General features: G+C 37.1%; 1 protein-coding gene across 5 annotated transcripts in view; it reads left to right on the plus strand.

The window, feature by feature from the left end:
- The window catches only part of LOC106059831 (Ig-like V-type domain-containing protein FAM187A), a 37,621-nt gene continuing 25,633 nt past the window's right edge, over window positions 1-11,988 (plus strand). For 2 of the 5 annotated variants that reach the window (XR_008777874.1, XM_056028889.1), the window contains exons 1-7: window positions 9-712; window positions 2,346-2,500; window positions 4,537-4,616; window positions 6,660-6,806; window positions 7,302-7,494; window positions 7,897-8,089; window positions 11,831-11,983. Coding sequence is in view for 4 of the 5 variants with exons in the window: in XM_056028889.1 (XP_055884864.1) it covers window positions 24-712; window positions 2,346-2,500; window positions 4,537-4,616; window positions 6,660-6,806; window positions 7,302-7,494; window positions 7,897-8,089; window positions 11,831-11,983 (1,610 nt within the window). In the remaining variant the exon portion in view is untranslated. Of the gene's footprint in view, window positions 713-2,345; window positions 2,501-4,536; window positions 4,617-6,659; window positions 6,807-7,301; window positions 7,495-7,896; window positions 8,090-11,830; window positions 11,984-11,988 lie in introns of all 5 variants that reach the window. The other 3 variants (XM_056028891.1, XM_056028890.1, XM_056028892.1) reach the window with 3 other exon arrangements.

Genomic DNA, 11,988 nt, shown 5'->3' on the forward strand with positions numbered 1-11,988 from the left:
CTTCTAATGGAAAGGTAACTCCGATGAAAAAAAAACAACCCATACATGTGGACAAAAGAGATAGTATTTTGTTCTATTGTGTTGTATTGTTTGAGTCCCTAACTATGTTTGTTCACTGGCAGTTAGTTTTGATGTTTTTGCTGTTGCAAATTTTTCTGTCTTTTTGTGAGCTCAGGGCTAGCGGTAAGTTTTTAAACGACAAATCTCAAGAATTGAAAGAATCGGACCAAATCATAGTTGACAATAAAACCTTCTCAGATTACTGGCAATGGCTAAAAATAAAATACAGCTTCGGGAGGCGTCAAGAGTTCGTTAAAAGATTGTTACCAAGTCTGGTAATTCCCCAAAATAAGTCTTCAAAACTTTGGGCTTTCGATAACCATGTCTCGGACATGTCTTCGAGATCAACTAACCGAAACAGACGTTTACTTACTCTTGATACTGGAGCAGACAAGTATGCGCCATTATTAAAGACATCAGCGAAGAAATCTAAGCACCACCGCCGATTTCTGAGCAAGATTCGGAAGAAGCTGCAGCAGTATGTGAACAAAGCAGCAGACTGGGGTCTCAGTAACAAGGAAGCAGCAGAGATCTTTGAAAAATACAATCGATGTCTGGAAGAGAAGCTGAACGCACTTCAAACAGAAGAGTTCCCTATAAAACCAATCATGGCTATTGAAGGAGAGAAGATCACCCTGGACTGTTTAATTTGGTAAGTAGTATCATCTAGCAGTGACGCCCCTCCCTCCCCTTTACCCCCCCCCCCATCCAATGTGTGAAAAGAGTAATCGGACCGCATCGAAATAGCATGCAGAATATTGGAGATAAACAGATAGTCTGTTCAATTCTAAAGTACACTGCCAACATCTACGTCTGAATGGAGACAAACAACGATTTAAATATTAACAAGAAAAACATTAAAAAATACATTGAAAAAAAAAGACAATATTATACAACTTAAAATATAATAAAATGAAATAAAAATTTAAAAATATTTTGTCAAAACCGGGTATGGAACCTCTGAATTTGACAGATGCGTGAATTTCTCAATTCTGCCAGCGAGAAGTCATACGTTTGTGATTATTTATTGATATTGTCATTATATTTAGGATCTAGTTTAGATCTACAGCGCCTTCTAGACTTCGAATCTAGATGTTATCTATATTAGATTGACATACAAACATATTTGTAAGGCTCAGATAAAATTGATGCAACTTTCAATGAACTCTGTTATCGTATAATTTCGGAACAATATGGCTGACTAAACCATGTTTTTAAGTCTAGTCAAGCCAAATTTGCATTTATTTATTTTTTACTTTGAAGAAGAATAAATGTCAAACTATAGAGTTTTCCCCATGTGGCCAACGAGCTAGTAATTATTTTCTCAGCGATATACATCAACTGTTAACTTTCTAGGAAAATCATTAGAGCCATTTTTTTAGATCCCGTGTCTAGGCTCATGGATCCAGGTACCTTGATCTAGTTTCCATAAAGGAGTGACTTGAATAGAGATATTGTAATAAAATTATTTTTAAAAACTTTACCATGAGTTGAGTTGCGTCAATAGTTTCAATCAATCGTGTAATTAATTTTTGATAGATGACTAACTATAATAAATTTGTGCGTTTGGCAATATTTTTATTCATTGTTTTTGTTTAGCAAAACATTGAAGCTTAGATTCTGTCACTGTTGACGTCCAGTTAGGTAAGGGGGGGGGGGGGGGAAGGGGAGGTTGAGATTTTCTTGCTGCCTTTTCAAAAGCATTTTAAAAAATAAATTTCCTCGAGACCAAAAAAAGAACTCGAGCCTCCATGATGGAAGGCCGACATGTTTGCCACTGAGCTTTCCTTCTACTAGTCTTAGGTTACAAGCCTGATGTTGACTGTGATTGTTGTGTTTAGTTACAGACCTGATGTTGACTGTGATTGTTATGTTTAGTTACAGACCTGATGTTGACTGTCATTGTTATGTTTAGTTACAGACCTGATGTTGACTGTCATTGTTATGTTTAGTTACAGACCTGATGTTGACTGTCATTGTTATGTTTAGTTACAGACCTGATGTTGACTGTCATTGTTATGTTTAGTTACAGACCTGATGTTGGCTGTGATTGTTATGTTTAGTTACAGACCTGATGTTGGCTGTCATTGTTATGTTTAGTTACAGACCTGATGTTGACTGTCATTGTTATGTTTAGTTACAGACCTGATGTTGACTGTCATTGTTATGTTTAGTTACAGACCTGATGTTGACTGTCATTGTTATGTTTAGTTACAGACCTGATGTTGACTGTCATTGTTATGTTTAGTTACAGACCTGATGTTGGCTGTGATTGTTATGTTTAGTTACAGACCTGATGTTGACGAGCTATCCCAGAAGGCAGCCTGGCAGGTCTTAAAACATGAGCACACGGAGCTGGAGGATGTCAGAGAGGGGAAAGAGATGGAGATTTCCAAAACCAATACGTTGACCATTAGAAATATAGACGTGAATGATGCTGGTGAGTGCTACTACAATACGTTGACCATTAGAAGTATAGACGTGAATGATGCTGGTGAGTGCTACTACAATACGTTGACCATTAGAAGTATAGACCTGAACGATGCTGGTGAGTGCTACTACAATACGTTGACCATTAGAAATATAGACGTGAACGATGCTGGTGAGTGCTACTACAATACGTTGACCATTAGAAGTATAGACCTGAACGATGCTGGTGAGTGCTACTACAATACGTAGACCATTAGAAATATAGACGTGAACGATGCTGGTGAGTGCTACTACAATACGTTGACCATTAGAAATATAGACGTGAATGATGCTGGTGAGTGCTACTACAATACGTTGACCATTAGAAGTATAGACCTGAACGATGCTGGTGAGTGCTACTACAATACGTTGACCATTAGAAGTATAGACCTGAACGATGCTGGTGAGTGCTACTACAATACGTTGACCATTAGAAATATAGACGTGAATGATGCTGGTGAGTGCTACTACAATACGTTGACCATTAGAAATATAGACGTGAATGATGCTGGTGAGTGCTACTACAATACGTTGACCATTAGAAATATAGACGTGAATGATGCTGGTGAGTGCTACTACAATACGTTGACCATTAGAAGTATAGACCTGAACGATGCTGGTGAGTGCTACTACAATACGTTGACCATTAGAAATATAGACGTGAACGATGCTGGTGAGTGCTACTACAATACGTTGACCATTAGAAGTATAGACCTGAACGATGCTGGTGAGTGCTACTACAATACGTTGACCATTAGAAGTATAGACGTGAATGATGCTGGTGAGTGCTACTACAATACGTTGACCACTAGAAATATAGACGTGAACGATGCTGGTGAGTGCTACTACAATACGTTGACCATTAGAAATATAGACGTGAACGATGCTGGTGAGTGCTACTACAATACGTTGACCATTAGAAGTATAGACCTGAACGATGCTGGTGAGTGCTACTACAATACGTTGACCATTAGAAGTATAGACGTGAATGATGCTGGTGAGTGCTACTACAATACGTTGACCACTAGAAATATAGACGTGAACGATGCTGGTGAGTGCTACTACAATACGTTGACCATTAGAAGTATAGACCTGAATGATGCTGGTGAGTGCTACTACAATACGTTGACCACTAGAAATATAGACGTGAATGATGCTGGTGAGTGCTACTACAATACGTTGACCACTAGAAATATAGACGTGAATGATGCTGGTGAGTGCTACTACAATACGTTGACCATTAGAAATATAGACGTGAACGATGCTGGTGAGTGCTACTACAATACGTTGACCATTAGAAATATAGACGTGAATGATGCTGGTGAGTGCTACTACAATACGTTGACCATTAGAAGTATAGACGTGAACGATGCTGGTGAGTGCTACTACAATACGTTGACCATTAGAAGTATAGACGTGAACGATGCTGGTGAGTGCTACTACAATACGTTGACCATTAGAAATATAGACCTGAACGATGCTGGTGAGTGCTACTACAATACGTTGACCATTAGAAGTATAGACGTGAACGATGCTGGTGAGTGCTACTACAATACGTTGACCATTAGAAATATAGACCTGAACGATGCTGGTGAGTGCTACTACAATACGTTGACCATTAGAAATATAGACCTGAACGATGCTGGTGAGTGCTACTGTTGAAGGAATGTGATGTGGTGGGAAGAGTTGTGCCCATGCATAGGGGACACTACTCTGGTTGCCAAGATGGCTGATTCAAGTTGTTTGTTATGATCTGAAAGTAAAAGTGTTCTTATTTCAAATTGGTTTCTATTCAAGTATCTATCGTAACAGCTACAGTTGGTTTCTATTCAAGTATCTATCGTAAGTTAGTTTCTATTCAAGTATCTATCGTAAGTTAGTTTCTATTCAAGTATCTATCGTAAGTTAGTTTATATTCAACTATCTATCGTAACAGCTACAGTTGGTTTACTACACAGCTTATGTCATTTAGTCAGGCTGTACATGGTTCATCTATTTGATCGACAGGTCAGTATTTCTGTGTAGAGCACCAGGACTATGCCGCTGTCTACCAGGTGGATGTCTTTCTGACTGACAGAAGAAAACACGTAAGAATATAGGAATAAATGTTGGATGCTTGTATTTAGATACGATTTGTTTTTAAAGCGGTCGTGGAAGTGAGTTGGAAGAAGAGGTACCAGGTATCTTGGTCAAACAGTGCGTCATTTGAAAACCTGGTTTAAAAAATCTTCCTTATAAAGCCAAGCTAATGCCAATAACAAAGTTTGTCACAACTGTACTTGTTTTTCCTGAGTCATCATGTTGACCTGTTTGTGGTAACAAATCTCAGCTATCTCCCACTTCTGTTACATTCTGTTGATTTAATTGTGTAACAAATCTCCCACTTCTGTTACATTCTGTTGATTTAATTGTGTAACAAATCTCCCACTTCTGTTACATTCTGTTGATTTAGTTGTGTAACAAATCTCCCACTTCTGTTACATTCTGTTGATTTAATTGTGTAACAAATCTCCCACTTCTGTTACATTCTGTTGATTTAATTGTGGTAACAAATCTCTCACTTCTGTTACATTCTGTTGATTTAATTGTGGTAACAAATCTCCCACTTCTGTTACATTCTGTTGATTTAATTGTGTAACAAATCTCCCACTTCTGTTACATTCTGTTGATTTAATTGTGGTAACAAATCTCTCACTTCTGTTACATTCTGTTGATTTAATTGTGGTAACAAATCTCTCACTTCTGTTACATTCTGTTGATTTAATTGTGTAACAAATCTCCCACTTCTGTTACATTCTGTTGATTTAATTGTGGTAACAAATCTCCCACTTCTGTTACATTCTGTTGATTTAATTGTGTAACAAATCTCCCACTTCTGTTACATTCTGTTGATTTAATTGTGGTAACAAATCTCTCACTTCTGTTACATTCTGTTGATTTAATTGTGGTAACAAATCTCTCACTTCTGTTACATTCTGTTGATTTAATTGTGTAACAAATCTCCCACTTCTGTTACATTCTGTTGATTTAATTGTGGTAACAAATCTCTCACTTCTGTTACATTCTGTTGATTTAATTGTGTAACAAATCTCCCACTTCTGTTACATTCTGTTGATTTAATTGTGTAACAAATCTCCCACTTCTGTTACATTCTGTTGATTTAATTGTGGTAACAAATCTCTCACTTCTGTTACATTCTGTTGATTTAATTGTGGTAACAAATCTCCCACTTCTGTTACATTCTGTTGATTTAATTGTGTAACGAATCTCCCACTTCTGTTACATACTGTTGATTTAATTGTGTAACAAATCTCTCACTTCTGTTACATTCTGTTGATTTAAATGTGTAACAAATCTCCCACTTCTGTTACATTCTGTTGATTTAATTGTGGTAACAAATCTCTCACTTCTGTTACATTCTGTTGATTTAATTGTGGTAACAAATTTCCCACTTCTGTTACATTCTGTTGATTTAGTTGTGTAACAAATCTCCCACTTCTGTTACATTCTGTTGATTTAATTGTGTAACAAATCTCCCAATTCTGTTACATTCTGTTGATTTAATTGTGGTAACAAATCTCCCACTTCTGTTGCATTCTGTTGATTTAATTGTGTAACAAATCTCCCACTTCTGTTACATTCTGTTGATTTAATTGTGGTAACAAATTTCTCACTTCTGTTACATTCTGTTGATTTAATTGTGTAACAAATCTCCCACTTCTGTTTCATTTTGTTGATTTAATTGTGGTAACAAATCTCCCACTTCTGTTAGATTCTGTTGATTTAATTGTGGTAACAAATCTCTCACTTCTGTTACATTCTGTTGATTTAATTGTGGTAACAAATCTCCCACTTCTGTTACATTCTGTTGATTTAATTGTGGTAACAAATCTCCCACTTCTGTTAGATTCTGTTGATTTAATCGTGGTAACAAATCTCCCACTTCTGTTACATTCTGTTGATTTAATTGTGGTAACAAATCTCCCACTTCTGTTACATTCTGTTGATTTAATCGTGGTAACAAATCTCCCACTTCTGTTAGATTCTGTTGATTTAATTGTGGTAACAAATCTCTCACTTCTGTTACATTCTGTTGAACTAGTTTGAAACACATTTGTTTCCTCCCCTAGATATCTCACGGTGTGGACGTACCACAAGGCGACACTTATCTGACACAACGTAATCTCCGTGTCTTCACAATGTGGGCTCCCTGGGGGGAGTGCAATACGTGCGACAGGCCGGGACAAAAATTTCGAGTCGGTCAGTGCACAGTCAAGGTTAGGATTCAAACATTGATATTATTTTTTTTTTTGTTTTACCACAATAGTATATAATTATTCTTTGTGATTTGACAAGTTTCGACTAAACCTAAGTCTTAATACGTGTTTTATTATTATTATTATTATTATGACAATTCCTGCTAATTGTAAAATTATTAATGTGATAACTAGATATCGTTTCATTAGTGGAAAAAGAAATTGAAATTAGAAGGACATGATAGCTCGATTTGTTTGTTTAACATGTTATCCGTGGCCGTGTTATGAAATGTTTTTCAAAAAAGTTATATTCATTTCTTTCCTTTCTGACTTGCAACACTTTCCCTGGGTGGGAGGGAGACTTACTCATTGTTTCCAAATTGTCTGTTCTTCTATTGCTCTAGAAAATCTACAGTGATACTCCCGTGTTTCCAAATTGTCTGTTCTTCTATTGCTCTAGAAAAGCTACAGTGATACCCCCGTGTTTTCAAATTGTCTGTTCTTCTATTGCTCTAGACAATCTACAGTGATACTCCCGTGTTTCCAAGAGACTACCCAATCCTGATGTTTTATAAAGACGGTGTGCCGTGTCACTCTACTGCCCTGCCAAGACATATTCGCCAGATTCCAGAGATCGGGGAACGCTTCAGCGAGACAATTGTAGCCTCCTGTAATGAGAGCTGTCCTACTCAGCCCCCAGCTATTGAAAGTAAGATATGTGAAATTAAAGATGTTACCTTGACAACAATAAGAAGTGCAAATAAAATGTTAAGCCTGGCACATAGTTTGATGGGGATTGAAAAAATAAATTCACCCAAACAGACACAGGCACACTGACCTAAGACTAAGAACAGTAAAGGCTTGAATAATAAAGTAATTTTAACTTCTTATGCGTTACATTTTGTCTAGGCAATCACTGATAAGCTGTGTAGCCCTATCCAGGACTGTAGACGAATTTCTAGCCTCTAGAATTGTTTTGCTTGTTAAATGCGCTTACACTTAAATTATGATGTCACATTCATTAATTGAATCAATTATAATGTTTGTCTCTGGGCTTCCATTAAATGATGACTGAGGCTATAATCAATATTGTTTTGTTTTTTATTGACAGTCAAAATACATTTCGGTAGTATAAAATACAAGTTTCAGAATCAACTTTCAGTTACAGACAAGTCTGGCCAAGTCATTGATGTCATAGAACCAGGGTTCCACTCCATACATCAGAAGCCAGCACTGCCGCCTCTCATTAAGAGGAAAGTTTTGTATGAACCACAGAACTCACATCTTGTACTACATTGTCCAGGGTAGGTAACTGTTGAATTGATTAGACATGCTGATTACTTAACACGGTTGTCATTCTTTGTGTCTGTACTGTTTTTAGTCAATACATTTCCATCTTAAATCCTATAACTGATTTTTTTCAAAGTATATACAAAAATAAAAAGATGTTGTGTTGGAGATTTTCTTTTTGACGCCTTATAAAATGACATTGTTGATAATAATCAAATCATTCAATATGATTGAACAATCATATTATTATATGATATTATCTACGTCGGCGAAGATGTTTACAAGTCAGCATTCATTTTTTAAACATTTTTATTACGAGGCTTATATCAACTCATTCTCTCTGCCTGTCTGTCTGTCTGGTAAAAAGTTTGTACACTTTATTTATCCCACACACATAATCGGATCAAGCTGAAACTGTGCACAATTATTAATTGGCATAGACAAAAAAAAATAAAAAAATTAGTCAATTAATTTGTTTATACCAACAAGGGAAATAAACATTATTATTATTCACAGATAGGCTAAATATGTTGGGCTTTGTCCAATTAGATAATAAAACACTTTATTTCTTCTAAGCCCATTCTCGGATTAAGTTAAAACTTTAAATACATATTTATTATACCTAACAAAACATGAATCGATGAAAAATTAACCTATTAGTAAAAAAAAATAATTGGTAATTAATTATTGTTTTTGATATTGAACAAAGGAAATAACTTCTACATGATTGAGAAATATAATTTTTAAGTGCGGAGATCTATCCCCTAGCAAAGCTTTTTAAAAAGGATTTTAAAAATATTTTGTATTTTAAAACTTCTGTACATGTGTCAAGTTGGGTGCTAAGCTAACCTCTCTCTGTAAACTCTGCCATGGGTAGTTTCCTCCTCTCTGCGCCTTGATATCACCACTTAATGGAAGTAAACTTTTTAGTTTCCTTTGGGGTTTAACTCATTTGAACAATATCTTTCTCTTGTCCGGTGCCAAACAAAATAATGAATTACCAATAATTTATTAACAAATTTTTTTTATTGATTATTGTGTTGTCAGATAAAAGAAATAATTGTGCAGAATTTCATCTTGATCCGAGATTGGGTGTGGGAGAACTAACGTTTTACCAGACCGACAGACAGAACTGAGTTGGACTCACTGGCGGATCCAGGGGGGGGGGGGGCGGTAGGGGGGGGGGGCGGACGAACTTTAGTATAGGATTCACACAATTAGTATACAAATTTATTACTTATGTTAAAAATATATACTAATTATTTATATTTCAACCTATTTTTAGATTATTTCGCCCCCCCCCCACTCTTGTATGTTGGCCGATTTGGTGGGGTCGGGAGGGGGCGATGGTATCAATCCCGCCCCCCCCTACACTTTCGAGTGGGGGGGGGGCGGTCTAAATAGTTTGTAGAAATCACAGCTTGCTAACAAAATCAATTAAATATCTATATTTTTAAAACTTGTTATTGATATTTTAACCGATCTTTATATTATGTCGTTCCCTGTTGGCCGATTGGTGGGGGGGGGGGGGGGGGGGCGAATACCTCTACTGCCTTTCCCACCTAAACCCTTTGAGTGGGGGGGGCGGTCCGTTTTTATGGAGAAATCATAGTTTGTGAACAAAATTAGTTGAATTAATATATAAATTGTATATTATGTCGCTCCCTTTCTGGTATCTTGGCCGATTCGGTGGGGTGAGGGGGGGGGCGATTGCATGTACTGCCCTCCCCACTCTAGCCCTCTGAGTGCTGGGGGGGGGGCGGTCCTATTTTTGTGGAGAATCATAGTTTGTGAACAAAATTAGTTGAACATCTATATAATATAAACTACATATTGATATGTGACCCATTGTATATTATGTCGTACCACACTCTAATCTCAAATTGTATCATTAGTAAATGAAAAAGGGTTGTACCAGGTGGGAGGGGCGATACATGCAATCGCATTTCCCCCATCGGACAAATCAATACTTTTTTTTTTGTATTATAGTTAAGAAATTACAAAATTTAAAAAAATATGTCACTAATATAATTTATATATACTATAAATTAAATTCTTATATCGAGTCGCCCCATACCTATTCTTTAATGCCCAATGCAATCTTTAGCAGAAATTATTAAAGGAGCGAGGATTAATCGTTTTCACTCTACCGCCCCTCCCATTTCCAGACCAAAGTTTATGTAATTTCACATGAATTTATCATAATTATTTTAAGAAAGACTATGCATTGGAAAAGTTAAAATTCAAACGAAATTTTTCAGTATAAAAGTCATGATTGAGATGAGTTCTGAACTCAACGATGTCATAGTCGCCTTTTCCCAACCTTTACTCAATCTGATATTTTTCTAGTTAAATAAATTTGGGACTATAGCTCACAATTTATACTTATATTTTCTTAAATACTATTTATCAAAAAATTTTTTTTTGGCGGCGATCCTCAAAGCAAAAATCTAAATATGTGGGGAATCCTATCTTTTCAAGGAACAAATCAGTTTTATTTGCAATGTATTATGGGCCTATACATTTATATTAGAATATTTTTCAAGTACAACATTATTCGAAAGGTCCTTTTTAATAGTATGAATAATGAGCTTTAGGTCAGGAGAATGCGTTTCTGCAGTGAAGAATGAAAGAAAACGCTTTTGGCGTCGGGGCTTCGCCCCGAAATCCATTGATGAATAATGAGCTGCAGATGTCAGGAGAATACGTTTCTACAGTGAAAAAAGCAAGAAAACGCTTTTGTCGTCGGTGCTTCGCCCCTACTCCATTGATGAATAATAAGCTGTAGATGTCAGGAGAATGCGTTTCTGCAATGAAGAATGCTAGAAAATGCTTTTGGCGTCGGGGCTTCGCCCCGAACTCCATTGACGAATAATGAGCTGCAGATGTCAGTTTCTACAGTGAAAAAAGCAAGAAAACGCTTTTGTCGTCGGGGCTTCGCCCCGAACTCCATTGGCGAATAATGAGCTGTAGATGTCAGGAGAATGCGTTTCTGCAATGAAGAATGCTAGAAAATGCTTTTGGCGTCGGGGCTTCGCCCCGAACTCCATTGACGAATAATGAGCTGCAGATGTCAGGAGAATACGTTTCTACAGTGAAAAAAGCAAGAAAACGCTTTTGTCGTCGGGGCTTCGCCCCGAACCCCACAAGAGAACCTTATAGCGCTGCCCCAGTTGTTTTGTTTTCGACGAAGGTTGAGAAATGATATATATATATATATATTTATATGTTTGTGTGTGTGTGTGTGCGCGCGCGCTCTACGCACGTTTATGCATAGGGTTAGGGTTTATTGGGCGTTAGAGTTAGGGTTTGGAAAAAAATCGCCCCCCCCCCCACTTCAAAGTTCTGGATCCGCTAGTGGTTGGACTTCACTTTTGTCAAGGTATATTTTGTTCGAATTGAGGGCGGGGGGGGGGGGGGGGAAGGTTGCATAGTCGATAAGGCAACAAGAGGCCGGGTCATTGACTGATTTCCCTTAGGTCACTCCACAACAAATACAAGTCACTGGTTGGACTCAGTTAACACCACGCGAACTTAATATAAGGTTTCTTTAAAAAAAAAGTATTTTTTGTTTAATTTTTCTTGTTAATTATAAATCCTCCATTGTCAATTTGCTTAAAGGCTACAAGCTGTTCAGGGAACAATGAATGTATTCTTGTGTTGTTACACTGAACTCATTGCGTTATTACCATTAAGAGATACAATGAAATAGCTTGTACGTAATTCGCTTGTCGGCTGTTCATTTACAAATGCAGGGAGCTGGAAGTGGCTATGATCCACTGGACAAGGGGAGAGAGACAGATAGACCCAGGCAGCATCAAACGACAGACTAGAGGACGTGTGCATGTGGATAGTCGTAACCAGCTACACATCAACCAGCTACTTATAAGTGACACGGCTGTTTACAAGTAAT

This window comes from Biomphalaria glabrata, chromosome 5, assembly GCF_947242115.1.
Source record: "Biomphalaria glabrata chromosome 5, xgBioGlab47.1, whole genome shotgun sequence".
Lineage (NCBI taxonomy): Eukaryota > Metazoa > Mollusca > Gastropoda > Planorbidae > Biomphalaria > Biomphalaria glabrata.